Source organism: Sebastes umbrosus, chromosome 12 (genome assembly GCF_015220745.1).
Source record: "Sebastes umbrosus isolate fSebUmb1 chromosome 12, fSebUmb1.pri, whole genome shotgun sequence".
Classification (NCBI taxonomy): Eukaryota; Metazoa; Chordata; class Actinopteri; order Perciformes; family Sebastidae; genus Sebastes; species Sebastes umbrosus.
In genome coordinates this window covers 28,086,041-28,109,714 of record NC_051280.1, presented here as the reverse complement: position 1 = coordinate 28,109,714, position 23,674 = coordinate 28,086,041, and the positions used below count along the sequence as shown (strand labels likewise).

General features: G+C 42.0%; 1 protein-coding gene across 8 annotated transcripts in view; it reads left to right on the top strand.

Annotated features, from left to right (window-relative positions):
• The window catches only part of rnf220a (ring finger protein 220a), a 313,964-nt gene that overhangs the window by 246,390 nt on the left and 43,900 nt on the right, over positions 1-23,674 (top strand). For all 8 annotated transcript variants that reach the window (XM_037786674.1, XM_037786677.1, XM_037786675.1 and 5 more), the window contains one exon: positions 17,671-17,800. In XM_037786674.1, coding sequence (XP_037642602.1) covers positions 17,671-17,800 — 130 coding nt within the window. The remainder of the gene's footprint in view (positions 1-17,670; positions 17,801-23,674) is intronic.

The following is a 23,674-nucleotide window of genomic DNA, read 5'->3' as shown; positions in this document are numbered from 1 at the left end:
CACACAAAAATAAGCCTCAGGTGTGACCTGTGCAGTACCCCACTCCAGCTGATAGACATCTTTGATCTGCTATCAAGTCTCAGCACCTAGATCTGTTTTTTCCACACACATTTCTGGCTTGTATTATTGGGCTGAGAGACAGACGAGGCGGCAGAGAGAGGCATTACAAAGAATGCATTGTGGGTATGGAATAGTCATGTATTTTAGGCTAACCCAAAAATAATAAGACAACATTTTCCATCTGGATTGGGTCTTTTTTCTCAAGTGGTACAAAGTCAGCGTGGCTAACAATGTGCCCTAATGTTTTCATGTTATTTTATTTTCATTTTTACTGGCCTCTAAAATCTCATTTTTAGAAACAAAAGTGCTCGTATAAATTATATTATGTGTTTAAATGATTATGTGACATTACGAAACGTTGTGAAAGTCGTGTTTTCACAAGCGCACCCTTGTAGTCTGGTCCGGTTTCGGCGCCAGGGAACGCTCGGATTCTGGGTCACCCACTGTCATGAGGACGTGGCGAGCGCCCAAACCACAACACAGCACCCTGAGGCGTAGGCCCAACCAGGAACTGGGGAAAGTTTTCATTATCTGGGTTGTTTCCCAAAGAGTCCTTGTTTTATTCCAACTACAACTGACACCCAAGGAAAACACAGAACTCCCATCAATAAACTTAAATGCTTGTCAGTTTAAATAGTTGCACCGTATCTGCACCAAACTCTGAACAATTTTTCTTCTCATCAAACTTGCCATCTAAGTCGTGCCAACAGAGATTACCGAGATGCAGGAAAGTTTGCTTTGTGTCCGTTTGATTTCTATTCCGGTGACACTCCGGTGAGAGGGGTAATATAGCAGACAGCTAGACAGACAGCTAGATAGATGGAAGGCCAGACTGCTCCCCTTGTATGAAGGATTATCCCCTATCCTCTGTTTGTGACAAGAGCTGATAAGGGCCTGAGAGGAGAGGCAGCAAGAGGCTGAGAGGGCTACTGACACACACACACACACACACACACACATATACGCATATAATCCACAGCGAGAGAGATATCAATCCATCATTTAGAGCCGAGGATTCAGCGAGAGGAAATAGGTTCTTCTCAAGCGCTGACAAGCCAACACACACTCACCTACAATAGCATCTGCTGTACAAAGGGCTCACGGGGGCTTCAGAGCTGAATGGGGGCTGTTTGAATGAATGTTTCAATTTCGTCTATTTATCTGATTTACATTTGGCTATTGTTGTCACCGCGGCCGTATATCTGTGTGTGTTTAGGGCTGTTATTGTGCCTGAATGACATCAGTCTTACTAATAGAAAACCATAAATCTAAATGCTCTGTTATAGATATTGTGATAATGTTTTATTTGTTAAAAAGGGGAAGCTAACTGGTGATTTCCATAAAGGATGAACAGGAAAACATGCAACACAATCCTATTTAAGTAGCTTTTATTTGCAAAAATCTTTCTTTTCTTAAGAATGTAAGTGTCATTTAATTGAAAAAAAATCTTAATTTCTCATTTAGTATGATTTAGCATGATTTTTAGGGTGAAATATGATCTTTACATTGGGCATTTTTGCAATGTGCAATAGCATTTTGTTGTAGGGAGGCCTGTTCTTGCTATTTTCTACCCTTTTCTCACCAAAATTAGTGCGTATATGTGTTGGCGATAGACCCCTTTCCCATTGCGAGTATGCCATGTCGTTGCACTGGCCTTTATGTTTGTTTTTTTTGTGTGTCACGTTTAACGTCATGGACTTCCCGGTGGAACAGTGGAAAGACTTACAAAGATGGCTTTGATGAGTTTTAATTTGTTTCTGTCGAGTTTGAATGAAGTGTGTTTGACGATGATCTGCAAGGTAAAATTACTGTTTCTGTCAGTGGAGTCTGGTGGCTTTGAGGAGCGCATATACTGTAACAGCTGTTTCTTTTCACATCTAACTCTGTGAATTAAGGATTTATTTCTGCCAAACCAGAGTTGGTGATTGTTGGAACAGTGGAAAGACCAACAAAGACGGTTCTGATGAGTTTTAATTTGTTTCTGTCGAGGTTTGAATGAGGTGTGTTTTACGACGATCTGCAAGGTAAAAGGTTTTCTGACTGTGAATCTGGTGGCTTTGAGGAGAGCATATTAATTGTATGTTTTTTACATTAATAAATTCTAATGATTGTCCAAATCCCTGATGATTTTATGTATTATATATTCACTTCAACACTCATCACATACAGTGTCGCGCCGGAGTGTCATGTTTCCATCACTACCGATCAGAGCTGGAGCCGATAAATATTCATTAGAGTCATTTGTCCCAGGAATGAATACCGGTTGTAACCTCTCCCACTGAAGACACAAGCCAGATGTTAGTTGGTGTTACTGATTTTTTTGTCCAGGTGGAAAGGGGCTTTAGTAAGAAGAAGAAAATTAGAGAAAGGTGGGATGAACAGTGGGAGAACTGCAGAAGGCCATACTCCGTTTCTCAGTCAGTCCATCCATCCTTTGGTTAGAGAGAAAGGTTAGAGCATAGAGAAGGAAAAACAGAAGAAAGGTGGCGCAGCGCTGCAAAGGTTCTGCCTCTCAGTGTGTGCATGTGCATAAATGGAGCGTGCCACTGTTTGACAGGAACATGAAAATCCCCGCTCCTCTCTCCTCAACATGACCACATCTCTTGAGGGATGTATGTGTGAGTGAGTGTTAACATAGATTTGATAAGTCCTCATGAGGGAACCTGAGCACTGATAGGAGAGAATTTATTCCATCTGTGGTCTTTTTTGCTTTTTACTGTAACCTTGAACCTACAGTATGCACTGATATCTGAGCGTGGAAGACAAACAGAGGGAGTTGTGCTATTGATTACAGTTTGCAACAGCAGGTCAAAAGGGTTAACATGTGTAAGAGGAAGCTTATTGCAAGGTGTAAGGGGGTGGGTGCTGCTGTGGGAAGTGGTTAAGGAGCAGCCTAAGGGTCTACAGAGGGTGTGGGGGGGGCTTTAAGATGATATAATGCACTCGCTCACAGTCTTGCAACGGCTGTAAAGAGCTCAGCTTGACTTCTGGAGATATTGAGCGCAATGTGTTGCAATTGAAATGTGGGATTCATGGAATGAAAGAGGGCTGTTTGTATCAAACAGTCTATGGTATCAACAGCTAGTGAGGCTCATTGATGCTTTATTTTTTTAAGTGTCATTTGCAAAAAAATTGGTAACACTTCATTTTACAGGTCTGCAAATTTCATGGTAATTAAGTGACAATTAGCGAGTAACCTATTTGATATTTCTTTGGAATTACTGCCAAATTACCCCAATATTTACCTCAAAATGTATCGTAAATTACTTTATTATCAGGCACAAATCTCACTATTGTGTGACTTATTGTCTACACAAATGTAACCTGGTAGCTAATGTCATGATTCAGGGAGTTTTTTGTTTAAGAAATTTCAAAGAAGTTAATTATTATCTATTTATCAGAAGCATATCAATTAACTTTGTATTCTTTTCCTGGAAATGTAATAAATAAATTACCAGCTATTGGGAAATAGTGGAATATAATTATTAAATAATGTTTCTAATAAAGTAATTTTCGATAAATTGAGGTAAATATTGGGATTAATTTGGTAGTAATTACAAATACATTTCGAATAGGTTACTTGCTAATTATTACCTAATTACCATGAAATTTACGGACCTGTAAAATGAAGAGTTACCAACATATTTTATCAGAAATGACAGATTTAAAGTGGGAAAATATCCTTCCAGAAACCACCTCACCTTCCTCCACTCTGTAGTTTCTGGCTGCTTAGAAAGAAAAAACACTGGTGAAAAATAGAAGGTGACACAGACAAGGTGAAAGAGATACAAAGAGTACGGAAAGATATAACAGAGTCTAAGTGGGGAAAAAAAGACAAAATGTGTAAGAGAGAGACCGAGAGGGAGGGGTGTATTTGGCACCGAGCGTTAGGTTAGGTGGCAGGGCCATTTGGCGAAGGCGCCGGTGCTAGACTTGATGGATGAGACAAACTGCAGGCTCTTTTCTCTTGTAACTTTAAAATCATTAAGCCTTTTACACGGCCATGCAGATTTTTATGGCCACCTCAGACAATCTGCCGCTCGTTCATGTCTTTAGATCAGCGGGATGGGAGAAGACACACAGAGGGAGGACGTGGATAATGGCATAACTTCATCCAACGTGGTCCATATCTCTTCATAGTTATATTGTGCATTTACGGTCATTTACATTCAGTTTGAATTGGTAGGATATAATGACTTTATATTATTTTATAGTATTTGTTTCATTCTTTTTGTAAAGTAGTATTAGTATTAGAAAGGTTTAATATAAATAGTTTAGGCTAATCCATCAAACTATGTAACAAATTTTGTAAATTTTTAATTTTACACCTTTTTAGGCTGATTATTTTACCCCAAAAATTGGCTTTTGCCAAACATAATACCTTTCTCTGCTTTTTTGGACAGTATTCAGATTATGTAGGGCAACAAACAAAATCTCTTATGCCAGTTTGAACACCTTTTTTTTACAAAATAATCTTAATTTCGAATATTTTAAGTTCATATTTAGGATAAAATGTTTGTAGTGTCTGTCTGTCCATGTACCATTAATATTTATATTGAAGATTTGAAGGTAGCCACAACAAATTGATGGTATTTTACTGCTCCCTTGTTAAACTAGGTTAGTTACCTTTGACCAGGACTAGCTTAGCTCTGTTGTTTTCTCCCCATAATGACTGGATAAAGCTATACTGCCTCATTAAGATGGAATAGATAACTAAAATACCAAAATGCCGGTCCGTCAAAATGTTTATTTTTTCAATTACATCCAGGGAAAAGTTGGCTTCTACTTGATTTAGCTCTCTTGCTTTAGCAGTCTAGTTGGCTGTTTCTCTGTGACACAGTACAGTAATTCAAGCCAGAAGACATTAAGAGTGTTGTTTTTAGTTATGTTTTTACTTTCATATATAGTAAAACAGATGTTAGAAAAAACCTAGATTATGCCCTTAACTCAATTTTGACCAAATATGTAGTGACTGCTTTGTAGCTCTGTAGAGCGGTAGCTTATTTGTAACTTTTCTAAGTTATGTGATGGTTTATGTTCCCTTTGATGCTATTTTGTTTTTGAAATCATCCAAAGGATTTGCTGTGGTTTAGGGTCAGGAAACACATTATTTACTCGTGTTTAAAGTCAGTGCTTGAAGTGGAAAGAAAATGATGTACAGTTCATTAATTATTTAAACAAAAAGGACATGAACATTGATGAATTACAACCCCCCTCCCTGTGCCGTGCTGTCCGTCAGCTCGTCCAGATGCTCTCCACATTGTTTTTATGTTCTTATGATGTGCAGCGCAAAAAACAGGCAATAGACCCCTTTCCCATTGTGAGTACGCCATGTCGTTGCACTTATGTTTATGATTTTTTGGTGTGTCACGTTTAACGTCACGGACGTGCCGGTTGGAACAGTGGAAAAGACTAACAAAGACGGCTTTGATGGGTTTTACTTTGTTTCTGTCGAGTTTGAAGCGAGGTAAAATTACTGTTTTCTGTCAATGGAGTCTGGTGGCGCAAAAAATGACGGCACTGCGCCGTTATGAATCTCACAGAGAACCTGATATGGAAAGGGCAGTAAAGAGTACCGGCAGCTTGTGAGAAGTGCCGGTGTGCAAGAAAAAGTCACGGTATGCGAGGGAGTAAAATATAGAAGTGCAATGACTGCGTATTGGTGAATACCGGCCCACCTTGAGCACTAAGCCGGCCTACATTGAAAATATTCAGTTCACCTAAATCTGATAACACACGGTGCTGCATAAAATATTCACTCATTCATTCAAATATTCATAAAATATTCACAGCTTCTAAATGACATAATGTGGATGAATTTGGCTTTATCCATATAGGACCTTTCAGATATGCATACATTTCAAATTGTATCCCCCATGATCCTGCTATCACGAGGCAGGGGAAAATGAAGTGCAGGTACGCAGCAGGTAATCCGGCGCTGAGAGGACAGCACTGACATTGATCTAAGATTTTAATCTGCTGCTCCTCTTTGCCGGGCACGTTCTGCAATAACAAATACAGCTCGGTATAACCAGGAGATCCATGGTGGGGATATGAGTTCTATTAAGGAAACCCAGTTAGCTAAGACAAACTTTTACACAGCAAATGAGGGGGGGATGGGATGCACACAGTGACATAACATAATTATATTGCTTTTTTATCTATTTCTTTTTCCTATGAGAGTATGTGTGTGTTTAGTACACAAAGTGTACGAAAGGCCAATGATGTTAATGACAAACCAGAAGCAACAACAGGGTGGGTGTTCCTGCGATGCGCTCTGAATATTATCAATAACAGCTCGTGTGCGTTACGGTATGTATGTGTGCACATGCCTCCATCCATCCATCCATCCATCCCTCTCAGTTCGCCTCCACAGGCTTCCTCCTCCGCTGTTAGGATTCAATTAACACAGTGCAGGCAGCCATGGCACCCTCATTAAAGCTAATTAGTTAAAACATCAGCCAATCTAGCGTTAATTGGCTTTGGTAATTAATTCAGCTGCTAGACCATATGAAAGCAGCAGGGAGGGAGATAATGAGAGGGATCGAGTGATGGAGAGAGGACGGAAGGGAGTGGAATCAGAGGAGAGGGAGAAGGGGAGATGAAAGAAGATAGAATGAAGGAAAAAGGAGATTAAAGAGGGAGATAAAGAGAGATAAATAATAGAGAGGTAATGTGAAGGGCAGCCTTATGTCTGTAGGTCTGTCTCTGAATAGTTCAGTTCAAAGTGGGCTGTTGTACTGGTCAGTCTAGTCAGATAAACAGCTCCACAAAAATAATTCTTAAAGAGAGAAAAAGATAAATTGAAGTGGACCTATTGTGTTTTTGTGCTTTTTCTCTTTCCTTTAGTGTGTTATATAGTTTTTGTGCATGTAAAAGGTCTGCAAATTTACAAAGCCCAAAGTTCAGGCCAAAGGGAGTTACTCTCCCTCACAGAAACTCCTGAACTGCCTGAAACACCTCACTTGATGTCCCGTCTTTTTTCCGTAACGTGGTGATGTCACTAAGTAACACATCTTGCATAATACCTGCCTAGAGGCTAGTTTGGCAGGCCTTCAAACAAAGCTAGTTAGAGTGGAGCTGGAGCGGAGTCTGAAGAGTTTGGTTTGGTTGACCAATCACAACAGAGTGGGCCAGCTGAGCAATCAGAGCAGACAGGGCTCAAACGCTTGAACAGAGCCTTTCAGACAGAGGGTGAAAAGAGATGCTGCAGCACAGCTGGTATGAGAAAATTTAAGCATTTTTTGAACATTAAAGCATGAAAACATGTTCTAGTAGAAACCCAAAATACAAGTATGAACCTGAAAATAAGCATTATAGGTCCTCTTTAACCTTCTTTTTGACAGTGTGAAATTGTCTGAATGTGACATCATGTTAATGCGTTCAATAGACATTTTAAACAGAATGGCAAAGAACTGGAGCTCCCAAACAAGTTGTGTTTGTGTGTGTGTGATGATTAAGGCTGAGTCAGGCCGTCTATTTTAAACTTGCTGATGATGCCCCTCTTCGCCCACTGACACGGCGCGTTCCGTCGTGATGAGGCCCCTTTGGGATGGAAATGAGCGCCGACAGGCCTCACGCCCACGCCTCTCCATCAGGTATCCCTCCTCCTCCTCTTCCTCCTCTGGACAGCTGAGGAAGGGGAAATGGAATAGAGACAGTCAGCAGAGAGAGGAGAAGAGAAAGGGCGTAGGTCAGAGGATTCTTTCATTGTGTCTCTTTTTTAATAGTTTAGTTTATTTTTGAAGGGACAGTGCAAATTGATTAATACACTTGGTATAAAAAAAATGCCAGAATTATCCCAAAAGCTGTTTTTTCATCTGGAAAAGGAAACACAGTTATTAAAAGCAATAGAAACAGTAGTGACATTTTTACATATAAAACGACATTGCAGACAAGCAGGACATAGAAGCAGCAAAAAGAGAGTTTAGTGCTGACATGTGTATGTATTAATCATCCATTGTTTTAATTGGGTACTGAAAGATCTGTGGGTGTTTAGTTGTCTGATATTCCACTCTCTTAATCAATAGTAATACTAGAAAAGAATAACAGTCAAATCAAAATAGAGAAAAAAAAATGCAAGATTAGAAGTTCAAAGTCTTTTTCACGCTCAAAAATCATACCGGAAAAGTATAATCATGGAGTTAATTGCTATTTAAATTTTTCTGCCTTTAATGTTAAAAGTGCACGATCCCAAATCATTAAATATTAATGATTAATCATCATGATTAATTATTCATTATGACATTTTAATGTGTGGGTTAAAAGATAACTACATTAATTTTTTTAAATAGCACAAGAAAGAGTTATTGGGTACAAGAAATCCTTATTAGTTTGATTTTTAATATATATATATATATATATATAGTTTATCCACCTTTTTAATTGTTTCCTATATCATTGGGAACAAAAGCTACAATAAACATGTATGTATTACTTCTTATAACCTAATAAATAAAATGATTGAATTCCCTTCCTGATACATAAATATATAAAGCAGCACGTTTCACTCGTATGCAGCTTAAAGAAACTTACACTTGATTTTATCTATATGGGATAAATTTGGTCTTCTTCTGTAGAAGATTGGTAAGGAGCTATGGCTTGTAGTGTTTGTGGGGCTCTTGAATTGAGATTTAGCCCGTAGCGGCTAGTTGCGCCTCTGCTCTACGGGTCAGCGCTTGGTTAATGCTCCATTAATTTACTCTCCCACACACACACACACACACACACTGACAAGGTGATTGATTGAATAAACAGCTGTCAGTAGTTGGAGATAACCTCCCCAGCATCACACCGCTGTCTTTCAGACGGACACGCGCAAAGCAGGGTCCCAGGAGGAAAACCCACATTACACATGCTGACACACACCCTTGTAAAGACACACACACACACAGGCAGGGATCATCAGATGACCATTTATCAGCGTACGTTCAAAACCAGGCAGCCGATGATTTATGACTTCTTGGTGTTTCCCTTTTTGTTTTCCTAAATCCTCTAAATTTCATATATGTTTCTTTAAATTTTTTGTTTCTGTGGCCATGAAATCTGTTTACTGGGCTTAAACCTTTTCCCTGTGACAGAATGAAATAACATCCTACATGTAGTACCAGTCACAGTGTTCCCATGTTGCCAACATGTCCTGTCCATGTGAAATAAATGCATCTTCCCATTTACATTTCACTCGTTCTCACGGTGCAACATGCATACACAGAAATAGTCCCTTGACTTAAACAGACAGCATCCACACTGCTGCTGCTACTACACACACACCTTTCCCCTCTCTATCCGGCCATCTCTTCATCCCTCCTCTCCACCGCCGCGCCGACATTTCATTTGCTTTTCTAAAAGTGACAACCCCAGGGAGCGCGGGGAGGGAGCGAGGGAGGAGGGAGGGAGGAGGGATAGTGAAAGAGCCTGGTGATGAGTTTTGAGCAGGGCGTGGAGGAGTGCTATTTAAAAGCGCCATGCATCATTGTCAGGGAGTGGGAACGCGCAAACACACACACACACACACGGTCAGACAGACACAGGAAACGCACATGTGCACGGAGGAGCGCGACGCAGCCCGGGTGGCAAACTGAAGTTGACCCCCGTTCCATTTCATCAAATGTCCTCTGAATGAGCCGCACAGCCTCATCTATTTTGCACACACACACACACACACACACACACAGACACAGCTAGTGATCAGCCTAGTGTCTAGCCTGCTTAAATCACAGCTCACTTAAGAAAAAAACATATCACCTCACTGGGACACACACCTTGCTAGTCCCATTTGTGTTAATGCGGCCCCTGGTTTTGGGCTTTAGGGCTCATATTTGCCATTATGGAGATGATGGCTTTACGGGGGCCTCTCACCTCACCTTGCGTCGGTCGGGGCGGAGGGGGGGAGTGGAAATGAAGGCTGACACCTCAGTGGGATTTATTTGATTGTGGATGCGAGGCGGTGTCATTCTGGAGAGAGGGAGAATAAGGGAGGAGGAGGAGGAGGAGGCCCAGACCCCTCAGGCTAAGTGAAAAGAAGAAGATGGTGGGGTAAAAGGAAAGAGGAGAAGAAAATAAAGGAAAGGAAAGAGGAAAAAGGAAGAGATTGAGGGTGGGGGGGAGCAGAAGTGGCCCCTCTTTCCCTTTCCGTGAATCAAATCAAATTCCCCTTATCGCACATTATTTGAAGAGGTTATCGGGCGCGGTAATGCGGTTACACGGCGGGCCGCGGCTGAGAGATTTCCTTGTTTACCGATGTTGGCGGGTGTTATAGCTAACCGGCCGGACGAGTGGCGAGGGGAGGAGGAGGAGGAGGAGGAGGTAGAGGATGGGGAAGAGGAGAAAAGAGGGGTAGCGGGCATAAACACTTGATGCATGTCAGAAAACTCATTTAGGGGAACAACAAGGAGGGGGAATGGAAGTGTGTGTGTGTGTGTGTTCGCACACGCAAGGAGAAGACAGTTGTTCAAGGACAGAAAAACAGCCTCTACATGTAGACACTTTGTAATTCCATTTGGGAAATGTGAGGCTGTGTGTGTTTTGCGACCGTGCTTGTTGCAGTGTGTGTGTGTGTGTGTGCGTCGCCCACCAACATGCTGCGTATGTGCCAACTCATAAATCCGGCCCTCCTCTTTTCTGACTCTTATTGTTGCGCTTAAATCCAGTTTACATGCTCGGCGCTCATTAGCTGATTGTGTGTAGAATTTACAAGTGAATTCAATCCCTTGCAAAAGACTTAAAAGATGGAAAATGGATAGAAAGTTCGTGGGAAGTCAAACGTTTCTGTGTTTCTTTGTAAATGTTCAATCCAATTACTTGTGTCTTTTAAATTTAAAGCAAAAAAAAGTTCCTTAAATTGCTGATTGCTGCAGCGCAATATTCATGTAATCTATAGCCAGGACATGAAAGGTAACGCAAATTAGTTTTAACGCCACTAATGCATTAATGCAACTTGCAATTTTTAGGTTGTAGCGGGCTCAGTTTTAAAGGTAGAGTGAAGATACTGGTATCATATGAAACTAGAAAACCTAATGAATCCATTGGTAGAAACCATGCCATACTAGCTTGTCACGAAGGAGGATAAATAATGCTCCAAACGTATGCTAAATTTTGGCGAGGAAAAACTGTCATGGCCATATTCAAAGGGGTCCCTTGACCTCTGACCTCAAGATATGGGAACGAAATTGGTTCTATGGGTATCCACGAGTCTCCCCTTTACAGACATGCCCACTTTCACTTATGATTTGAGCATATTTTTTAATGCTAAATGCAGTACCTGTGAGGGTTTCTGGACAATATTTGTCATTGTTTTGTGTTATTAATTGATTTCAATTAATAAATATATGCATAAATTTGCTTATAGTAAACATATTTGTCCACTCCCATGTTGATAAGAGTATAAAATACTTGACAAATCTCCTTTTTAGGTACATTTTGAACAGATAAAAAATGTGAGATTAATTTGCGATTGATCATGATTATTGATTGATTGCCCTGGTTGTTTTTAGTTTTTGGTTTCAGGAACAGTCCCACATACAGTCTCCTGTTTCCCGTGAGGTGAGATAAAAGCGAAAGCGATGACACGCAGTACAGGTCATTAGATGGGATTTGGACCCACAGTGTTGTGAGTACATGGTTTGCCTCTTAGCCCATTGAGCCATGAGGACACCCCAAATGGTTTTTTATCTGTGGCCCCATTGAGAGCGAAGTATTGAGCTGACAATCCCCGTCCTCTCTGGAGGTGGCCTTTTACCTCAGCTCATTGTAGTCTGTGTGACTGGGAGCCGGCGCTATCTAGCATCTATTGATTCCCACTTCATCTGGACCAAAGCAACGCAGGAGAGGAGAGAGAGACACAGAGAGAGAGAGAGAGAGAAGGTATGTGTGTGCAGCAGAGGAGAAAAAGTTTAAAAAAGGATGCTTCAAGTGTTAAAAGGGATTAAATTTACTTCATGATGACTGACATTTGACACATTTTCATCAGCTATTGGCTAAAGTGCTACTGAAACCTAAACTTTATATATTATTGGTGCTCAAAGAAGGACAGAAGGAAGGAAGGTCAAACACACATTTATGAGAAGAAATAAGGACAGAAATAGAAAAAGAATAAAACAAGGAAATGAGAAAAGATTGGAAAGGAAAGGCAGAAAGGAAGCAAAGAAGAAAGGAAGGGCACAAGGACCAAACCACGGAGAAAGTAAGGTTGTAAAGGAAGGAAAGCAGGAAGGAAAGGGAGAATATTAGGATGGAAGCAAGGGCAAAAGTGAAACAACACAAATGCAAAGAAAGCAGGGATGCATCCTCTTTGCTCTCCACTCTTCCGTACGATCTAGCTCTCTCTCCTCCTCACCATCTGGTGTCTATAATTACCTGTCTACTTGTGTGTGTGACTCCTCATTATTTCATTCATTAAAGAACTTATTTCATGTTAAGTAGGGGTTACATTAGGTTTGTTTTTTACTTTGTGAATGATTATTAGGATATTATAAGCTGTTTTTTTATCTAGTTTAGTAGGTCAAGCTGATTTATTTATAGAGCAGATTTAAAGGAATAGTGCGTAACATTTAGGGGGATCTATTGGCAGAAATAAGTGTGTTTTCTTTAGCGTATAATCACCTGAAAATAAGAGTCGTTGTGTTTTTGTTACCTTAGAATGAGACGTTTATATCTACATAGGGAGCCGGCTGCCATGTTTCTACAGTAGACCAGAACTGACAAACGTTTTTACGTTTTCGTGTTTTTCGCGCCGGCCACCATAGATCTCCTACACGCTTGGTACACGGAAGAAGTTTCAGTTGGTTGCAATCTGCAACCTCAGCTCACACTGCACCTTTAAACCCTAAAATCTAATGAAACCTTATGAAATCCAATGCCATAAAATGCTCGACTCTTAAACTTTGCACCAAAAACCCTGTATTCTTAGGGCAGTTTATACTTTCTGTAACTGTGCAGCAACGAGATACACATTTCCTACACATTGCACCTTAACCTTCATTCTGGAGACTTATTTAACAGCTCAAAAATATACTTACATGGTTTTATTATCTTAATACTAGATGATCTTGAACTGATGTGTTTCAGATGTCCGCTACAGACTTCTGTTTCTCGCTGTAAAACATATTTGAATACAATGGATTTTCATGTGTTTTTATATCTGTGATTGGCATTCACAGTTGAGGATATATAAGTGACTTGTTGCTGGAAAATGTCTGATTCTCATATACTGTACATAACATCAGCTAAAATAGGAATTAGGGATTGTCTGGATCATGTTAGACTAGCCAAAGTGTCTGTGTCAGTACGAGTAAATAAATCAGACAGAAGATACAGAAAGTCAGCGGATATGCTTCTTCCTGTCAGCTGGGTGACATATTGCTTTGTGACATGAACAAAAACCAGCGAGAGCCATTAAGTGGATCAAGTGTCAGAGATTAAAAGGACGGGAGATAGTGAGAGAGGAAGAGGGCTGATCTGGAAACGAGATCTGGAAAGAGAAAACAAAAGGGTGAAATCAGGAAAATGGGAGCTAGAGGGAGAGAGAGGGACAGAGAAGGGAAAGAAAGTCGGAGAGAGAAAGAGAGATGAGACGATCCATCTTGGCACATTAGGGGGGATCAAGCCTACACTCCATCATGGCTGTCAGAGAGATGCACACCTCCTCTCTCCTCTCCTCCGTCCACGCATCCATCCATCCCTCGCTCGCTCCGCCGGCCCGCATTTTTACTGAAGAATCTCAACACTAAAAAGTCCTGTCAGGCCTATTTCCTTGTTATTGTCCAGCCCTCTCCTCTCCTCTCCTCCTTCCTCCTCACCCCTCCTCTCCCTCCTCTGACTCTGATACCTTCCCTCTGCTCCCCGAGATTAAACGCACCCATGTTGCGCCGCAGGGTGTGTGTGTGTTTGAGCTGTGAGGTCCAAAGCAGGACATGTGGGAAGCGCGTAGGTGTGTGTGTGTGTGTGTGTGTGTGTGTGTGTGGCCCCGACATTAATCATCTTTAAGGCGCTGACAAGCCTGGTGTGCGACATCACATCACATCAACACTCCCCCTCACACACCCTTCTCCCCCCTTTCTCCTCTTCTTCTCCTCCCCTGGATTTATCTGCCCGGTCGCCTCTCCCCGTCACTCACTTCCCTCAGGGAGCTTTTGACGGAGAGAGGGAAACATAGACGAAGAAAAGGAAAGAAACGCAAGGGGTGAGGGTGACAAAAAAGGGCGAGAGACGTTGACAGCAAACAAGTTCGGAAAACCCGTGGATTTGAGGAAGAAAAGACAGAACAGGAAAGAAATGAATAGGGTTGAGTCCTTTGATTTGATTTGACAATATGTTATAATGTGTTTCACATAACCCTAATAATTCACATATGGTGACATAATAACAAGAAAATCTGAATTGGCGACGGGTTGGTGAACTGTCTTTAATCAGTTTGAGTGAGGCATCCAAAAATATGAGTAAGTCTTCGTGCAATCTGCATTTTAAACTCAAAAATTGTAGCCACAAATCCAGCCGATTAGACTGTTGTCACGCTATTAAATAGGCATTATTGGTCGCTATAAGCACCATAGATGTGGGTTAAGAGGGGCCTACTACACCCACTAGTAGGTTTTATCATCTATTCACGTGGTAGATCACTGAAAGAAGGTATAAAAGAAGACAACAGCGACCTCTAGCGGCCGTAGTAATTATGACAGTAGCAGAAGATAGCGTGAAACTCCATATGGGGTGGAGGTCGGAGGCGATGGATGGGACACAAAACATAGTACTTTGACCAAGGAGACCGGAGTCACATCCCGTGTGAAACCAATAACGTGTAATTGTCTTTGTATTCACAGGCGTTAAGTTTCACTTTCACTTTTGAAGCGTTGTTATTTTAAGTGAAAAAACGATATTTGCCCTAAACTTAATGAAGTGTTTTTGTTGCCTAAACCTAAAGAAGCTTTTTGTTTGTGTTCAAAACATAACATTTCATTCAGTTTTACAACGTGTTTAAGTTTTGCTTTCACTTTTACAACGTAGTAGGCAAAGTAGGCCCCTAATGACCCACATCTATGGTGCTCATAGTGACCGATAACGCCTATTTAATGGCCTGATAACAGTCGAATCGGGTGCCAAATCTTGCTCCACGGTATTTTATTTTATGATTTATGCTATGTTCAACATAATGTATTTATATTTTTTACTTATGTAGTGTGTTTCATACTTTGTTGGGGTTTCATTACCATATTTACTTCTATATTTTACATGTTTTTGTGCTGCTTTAATGTTCCGGTGAGCTAAAGACAATTCTGGTGGACAATAACGTTGTGTCCTATTCTATCACATGACTGGCTGTTGAATTTCCACCTGTTCCATCACATCAGAGCTAAGTTAGATTTGAGTGTGTGAACTATGTGTTTTTCAAATAGATTCAAATCAATTCACACAACACAAACCTTCCTCCCCTTTAGTCTTTCCATGTTGTCGATTGTTGACATCCTGTTGTCACGCCCGTGCATCTACATTTCCTTTTCATCGCTTTTTTTTTTTTAATAATACAAATACAAATTCCACAATTGAAAGGGGAAATCACTGCACATTGAAATGCAAAAAAAAAAGTAAACTCACGCTGTGCAAAATAAGCATTTACTTTAAAAATATATATATCTTTTTTGACATTACAAAAGCCTAAAAATAATCAAGGGCAGGCATATGTGTGTGTGTGTGCGCATCCATGTCCTCCAGGTGTGTGTTTGTCTGCGGAATAGAAAGAGCCCCATCAGCTGCAGACAGGGATTGGATCTCTCTTTGTTTGCTGTGGCGGATGGCGACGGCTTCAGCATGACTCAAATTATCTTGTCAAAGCAATAAAGGGGAAAAGAGGGGGTGGCGGGGCGGGGGAGGTAGAGAAAGAGAGATGGAGAAACAAGGAGAGAAAGGGAAATGTACTGAAGGGAGCGTGGTGGAGGAGACAATAAGGCTGAGAAGGAAAGAAAGGAGATGAGCAACATAGAAAAAGAAAGAGAAAAAGATGAAAAAAGGGGGAGGCGAACAATGAAATAATCAAAGAGGAGATGAGAGATAGAAGAGAGGAGGAGAAAGAAAATGAAACAAATAAGTGGATGGTAGGGAGCAGAAAATTAGAAATGGATGAGGCCGGAGAGAAAGAGCGCGGAGACGGGTGGAGGTGTGGAGGAAAAAAAAGAGGTAGAGAAAGAGAGGCAGAGAGATAGAGAGTAATCGATTACCTATTTTTCAAAGTCACTTAACGTGTCCAGCGCTGTGGCTCTGTTAAGTAGCGGTGCAGCAGAATGGGAGGCCGGTATGCACACACACGCTCTGAAAAAGAGAGGTGAGGGGGGGTGATGTATGTGTGTGTGTGTGTGTGTGTGTGTGTGTGTGTGTGAGAGTGTGTGTGTTCCCCACTAGTTGTCTCTTGATGAGTTCTCTTGCAGGAAACTGTTCTGACAGACCAATATGTGAGCAAGGATACGGTGTCCCCAGAGGGCTACGTGAGCATGTATATGTGTGTGTGTGAAGACAAGACAGATAGGGAGTCCCCATACCTGGTCCTCTCGTTGCCGTGGTGACAAGCAGTCTAAACGGGATATCCTGGCCGAGGCGGGGCCTTTTGTTCCCAGGCTAAAAAAAGCCCATTTGATTGGCTAAATACAGGAAATCAGGAAGTGTCCTCCGACATTAAGCGCCGAGACACTTTCAATAGATGTTATATTTAGCTGTCTCAGATTCACTCGAGTTGGATGTGTACTACTATACTTACGCACACACGAACACAAAGGCACAAAGACTACGACATCCAAAGAAAAAATTGCAAAGTGCGCACTTTCCGATACACACAATGAAGCACGCACACACACACACACAGGTGGGCCCCGCCCTGTGCCCTGCTGATCAAGGACAATGAAGTGAGGTAGTGTTGGCAGACTCTATACAGCATTATCTCATCCGCGGCTGACACTTCTTTAAATCTGCTGTGACCTGAGAAGACACAGCGGAGACTGCACAGCACTCTATTCCACTACTTTGTCTGTTCGTAAAGCATAATTATAATGCACATGCACTTAATGTGGGTGGTTTTTAGAGAGTAAACCCACGGTTTAAACCTTGGTGCTAGCAAGAATACACAATGCTGAAGTTTCCTTGAGTGTCCTTGGGCTGCCAGGTCAACTTTGTTGACCAACGCGTTTACTCCGTTGCTCATAGTAATTACGATGGGAGTAAAGGAGGACGTCAGGTGACGTAGTATAAAGAGCGACAAAGTCCGCATAGGGAGGAGGAAGGGGTCATACACTCACAGAACTTTCACCCAGGAGACCGTCGTTTGTGTCCCATGTGAAATGAAAAGTCAGCGTTGACTTATTTTAACTTACGTCACGTACATAACATACTTAACTTATGTACCTAACTTAAGTTAAACATACTTATTTTAAACCATCTTTTCCTAAACCTAACCAAGTGTGTCTGAATTCCCATCGTTAACCACATGTCGGACTACCCTGCATGTTGAAATATGACGCTAAAGGCGTAACCAGTGCGTTTAAAAATGACACCAAGGGTTTCTGACTAAACGTCCCATACTGTCACATACTGATGATTCTCCCTTTGTCTTGCTTTCTGTCTTGTCTCCAGGTAAAAAGAAGATGTCCCTGTATGACAGCCAGGCTCCAATCTGTCCCATCTGCCAGGTGCTGCTCAGGCCCGGAGAGCTACAGGAACACATGGAGACGGAGATAGAGAGGCTAGCTGCCATATGCTTCAGGTAGGCCCAAAAAACACATATACTGTATGTAGTTTATTATTCACACACACACTCACTCAAACTCATTTGCAGTAAGTTCGGTCAAATCAAAGTTCAACTGATATCAATCCTTAAAGACAAATACTTCACTGGCTCGTAAAGATGTATATTTTTTTAGGCATAGGGTGAAGGCTGAGCTTTAACTCAGCTTTTATGTCAGGATTTTGGTGCCGTAAATCCGCATAAAAGGCAGAGGCATGCCGTCGACGTAGCGCTAAGTGTTTCCTGCGGGGATAAGGATTCAAACCTGTGACCCGGAGTTCACTGCCGCCCCCTTTCTTCTCCTCGTGGCAGTTGCACGAGCTGTTTTACGGTGGATAAATCAACACGGAGCCCTTTTAACGATGGGACACAACCATTAGGATCCATATTTCACCTTGACCGCACGTCTGGCCGTGTGTATGTGTGTGTGTGTTTGTGTACATACGCGTGTGATGCTGTGTTTGCGTGTGACCCGGTGTCCACCTTAGCGGCCCAGCTTTATGATAGTCCCCATTAACCTGGAGGAACAGGGCGACAGATAGCGTCACCCCGCGCGGAAATCACACTTCATTTACCCCCGTTTACACCTCCCGTACCCCTCCTCCTCCCGTCTGTCCACATACTATACCAGTCCTCCTCATTCCTCTCTCCTGTTCACTAGTCCTACCTGTTATCTCCTGTCCTATCCACCCTTACTCATGTCCTCTCTAGTCCTCCCTCTTCTGTTTTTGTCCTCTTCATAACTTCCCATGTTTCTTCCCCAAATCTCCTTTCACTCTGTCTTCTTCTAACCCAGTCCTGTCATTTCATGATTACCTCATTTCACCATGTTTCTAGACAAACACCAGACCAACGCAGTGACCTGGGATAAACCCATTGTCCTCAGTGTAAACGGGTCATATTCCTTCCTGGCTTTGTGAGGGGAGGGAAGAATGTATGAAGAGACAGCAAGACAAGTAGTCAGAGAGAATGTTTATATGAGTAATGGAGAAAGATTTTTGGGGCAGAATGATTCCATACTTTAAAAAAGAACGGGTCAACGTATCCTCATTCAACAGTTCGTATGATATCTTACAAAAGTAATTTTTTCTGCGTTTTCCTACGAATGTCCAGCATCACGTGTCAATTTCTGCTTGTTACATGCATACAGTCTTTTCAAAATAAACTTCCGTCTTCACAGGAAACAACTTGATTAGGTTTAGGCAACAAAACTACTTAGAAAAGATTGTAGTTTGGGTTAGAAATTACTCCAGAAGTGTCGAAATTAAGTACGGAAGTTACATGATGGCAACAAAACCACATAGTTAGGTTTAGGAAAATATCGTGGTTTTGGTTAAAATAAGTCCGGAAGTGGTGTAATTTAAGCACGGAAGTTACGTGACGGCAACAAAAGTACTTAGTTAGGTTCAGCAAAAGAACAGGGTTTAGGTTAAAATAACTCCGTAAGTGGTGTTACTTAAGTACGGAAGTTATGTGACATATAAACCAACATTGACTTCTAGTATCAAACAGGGTATGAACAGCGGTCTCCTTAAACAACTTTCTCTGCATGCGGTTGTAAATTCCATCACAGAGAAGAGCAAAAAGTTAAAATATTTAAACTTTGGAAAGCAATGCCGTCTACTGTTAGAGTTGCTGGTATTCTCTGCCGGTCTCATTTAATTTTACCATCCTGCTTTCGTCTACTAAAATGCTATCCGGTTTGCCGTCTACCATCTGCATTATTCCATGTGAATGCAGCATAAGTCATGACAACTGAGCACGCTCAATCCCTCATGAAGGCCACGAGATGTGCATCAAAAAGGGGATCTTGAGAGAGAGAATGGAACAAAATAGAATAGATTACATGGGAGAGCTGTATGAGGGTCATCCATCCATCCATCCATCAGTGTCTGATATGGTGAGTTGTGTGTGTGTGTGTGTGTGTGTGTGTGTTTCAATAATTAATAAAGGTTAGTAGTCTGCCCTTCCCTCTGTGGCTCTGAGATACTGTGTAAGCACACACACGCGGTTATTTAAGGAAATAGCGTCATCCCCGGGTGAGATGGGATGGTGGCTAACGTCACGGCTGGCTGATTTAGCTACTCGCCATTAACCCGTCCGACACACACACACACACACACACACACACACACACACACACACACACCACGAGGAAAGAGGAAGAGAGGAGGGAGGAAATAAGGATGCAAAGGATAACATTTTACACAAAATGCCTCAGTGTCACTTTGTATGCGTGTCAAAGGGAATGGAAGCAGGAGATAAAATAAAAGTAGAAAGTGTTGTGTGTGTGTGTGTGTGTGTCTTATATCACACACACACACACACACACACACACACTGTCTCTCCCTCTCCCCGGCTCTCTGCATGCTACCAGCCATCATTGAAAGTGACAGTGGGAATTTGGTCCAATTTGTAGTAAATCTGCCTTTAATGACGACCAGCGCTTGCTGAATGAAAGAGCTGTGGGTATGGAAACGAAGGCGTGCGTGTGTGCGTGTGTGTGTGTGTTTGAGTAGTGAAACATGTGCGTCCCTATCTGCCCAGCCTCTTCTGTGAATATCTGTTCTTCCGTGTGTTTCTATTTGTTTTCTACATCTCTGCTCCGTTCTGTTCTCGCCGCGTGTTTGATTACGACTGCCATCCTGTCCTCTCTTGTGACTGTGTGCTCTGCCGCTTGTTCACGGGCCGCAGCTTCTCATGTATGGACATGGAAATCACACACACACGCACACACAGTAGAGCAAATGGTAATCTATCATGCCCTGTAAACGTCAGGTGGCTCGTGGGGGCAAAGTAATCTACATACCCCATCACCCCCTTCTCTCCATACCCCTACTCCTCTTCTTCTTCCTCCTCCTCCTCCATAATCAATTTGCCTCCACGAGAGCGAGCCCCCACCTCTCCAGCAGACGACACAAAAAGGCAAAAAGCAATCAGTATCTTGAGGTTAGCGCCATCCCTCCATTCCACCAAGTCCCACTGAAAAAAGACTTATTCATCTCTCTCTGTGGTAGAGAGTGGGGGTGGGAGGGGCTGAGGCTCCTGCTAGCTGTCAATCAAACTACTTGTGTAGGATTGATGTAGATTTAACCAGGTTTGTGGAAGATGGGTGGTTCTACTGAATGGAACTGCTTCCAAATTACTGATCAGCCCACTGGTCCAGATTAAAGCGTCAGTAGGCAGATTATTTTTGGCATCATTGGGCAAAAATTCCATAATAACCTTTCAGCATATTGTAATTCAAGTGTTCTGAGAGAAAACTAGACTTCTGCACCTCCTCATGGCTCTGTTTTCAGGCTTTAAAAAATCTAGCCCGTGACAGGAGACTTTGGCCAATCACAGGTAATTTCAGAGAGAGAGAGCGTTCCTATTGGCTGTTCATTCAACGGAGGCAGCTGTCAATCACTCGCAAACTCCGATCAAACGGTCAAACTACGCAGCGCTGATCAAATATGAATCAATGTTCTGTTACTGTAATGCCTATTTCTCTCCTCAAATGTCTTCAGAAACATCTTGTAGTGCACGGTTTAGCTGTAAAATTAGAAAGTTTGCTCCGCCCGTGCTTGGTATTTCCTCAACTGATCTCAACGTGGCTGCCGAGTCACAAACCTTCTCATTTTACAGCTAAACCACTAAACAGAAATTAGTGTCTCTGCTCTAACTAGCTGTGTTTGAGGGCGTGCCAAACTAGCTATTATGCAAATATGTTACTTTGTGACATCACTATATTACGGAAGAAAAGGCGGGTGTTTCAGGCAGTTCAGGAGCAGTGTTTCTGTGGGGGAGAGTAACTCTCTTTGGTGTGGGCTTTGTAACTTTGCAGACCTTTTACATGCACAAAAAAACTACATAAAACACTAAAGGATAAGGGAAAAAGCACAACAGCATAATAGGTCCCCTTTAAATACTGACTTCCTGACTTGTTTTAGTCTCTTCTGCTTTTTTCTCCTGTATTTTAAACAAAAGAAAATGGTATATTTGAGCCCCCACCTGATCCCTTGTAGCTGTATGATATACTGTACTTGTTCATGATCTCACAGGTTCCTCCTTTAGGTTTAACAAGTTCAGAGAGGGTTCTGTATGACGTGGTGAGACTATGTGTTGTAAGACTAGTTTGAAGCACCCACATGCCCTCACCTGTCTCCCCCCGCCACCCATTCACACACACAGGCCTCATTACCACAACACATTTTAAATTGCTCTGTCTCCCGTCTTCCATCCCTTCCTCTTCCTCCCGTCTGTCTGTGTGTTTGTTTCGCTTTGCCGTGCTGCTCATTTCCACACTCTTCTCCTTGCTTTGACATGGCAGGCAGCTGGAATCCCCCCCCAATCCCCAACCACCACCACCACCACCACCCCATCAAAAATTCATAGAACCGGGCAAACAGACGTGTGAAGCTGCGAGAAGAGGCGGCGACACACCGACTCTCCCATCAATCCCTCTCTTTCTTTCTCTCGTTTTCTGTCTTCCTTCATCTTTCCCTCGCTCGATCTCTCTCTCTCTCTTTATGTCGCCCGCTCTTCCTCCCTCGCCGCATCTCTCTCTCTCTCTCTCTCTCTCACCTCACATTTCATCTCCTTCTACCTCTCCCCCCCCTCCTTTCACTCCCTTTCATCTCTCTATCACCCCCTCTGTCATTGTGGCAATTTTCTCCCATCGTGGCAGGCATGCAACTGCTGTCCTCTCTCTCTCTCTCTTCCTCTCTCTCCCTCTCCCTCCTTCTCTTGTCGCTGTTTGACACTGTCAACAAGCAGGTGGAGGTGGCTGTTATTGTTGATGCCTCTGCAGAGGTTCCAGGTAATGAATAAAGGAGAGATAGAGGAGAGAGAGAGATGACAGAGACAGAGATAGAAAAGGGGAAAGACAGATTCCCCTGCATTACACAGCAGCTTGACTGTGTCACCCATGTTTATTCTCTTTGTTGGTGGAGGTGAGGCCCGCTGTTCAGCGCTCACACACACACTCGAGACATTCACACACACACAGTAGCTAGACAATAGGCAAACACATCTACAGGTACACACACACAACCCAGAAACAGTAATGACACATTTCCACACACATGTTCACCAAAGATATTTAATATACAAATACACAGGCACCTGTATATACTGTACTGTGATACACACTCTCACTAGCTGCTCATCTCAGGTCATAACGGAATCAATCGCATCAGATGAAGACTAATAAAAACTAAAATGACAACTAATAATGACTCATAACAACTCACTAACCTAATTCATTTGATATTTTTATGATGTATTTTCACAGGTTTTGTTTACAGACAGAGAAATGAAAAGTTTTAATCCTTTGTCTCTTTATTAATAGTACATTTATTTCTTGGTATATGCTAAATATATGTCCAAAAATCATGTTTGAGTATTTCAGATTGGTCTCATACCCCGTTCGTAACTATACCTATAACTATACGAAAAGTAATGCACTGTAATCTGTGTATCTTCCTGGTTAGCCTACAAAAATACGTCATCACTGCAGCACTATGGGTGCTGTAAAGTTGTGTACCTTTCCTTTAAACAACTGTTTTCGTAAGGTGAGACGTACTCTCCATAATTAGTAAACTAACTAACTAAAAGCCATGGAGGGCCTCTTTAAATACATGGACTTTGCTATTAGTTAAAGTATAAACTGGTGGTTTGCACCCAGGAAATTGAAAGACCAAGTGATGTAATGTAAAGACATGAACGGCACTCCACATCACACAGTGTGTATAAGGATCCATCCCATCATACATCCCTCCCTATCTCTGTGCAGCTGTGCATTATATTCCTGTCTTATATTTATCCTGGCCTTGCTCTTGTGCACCACTTTGTAAAATCTCCTCTCAGATA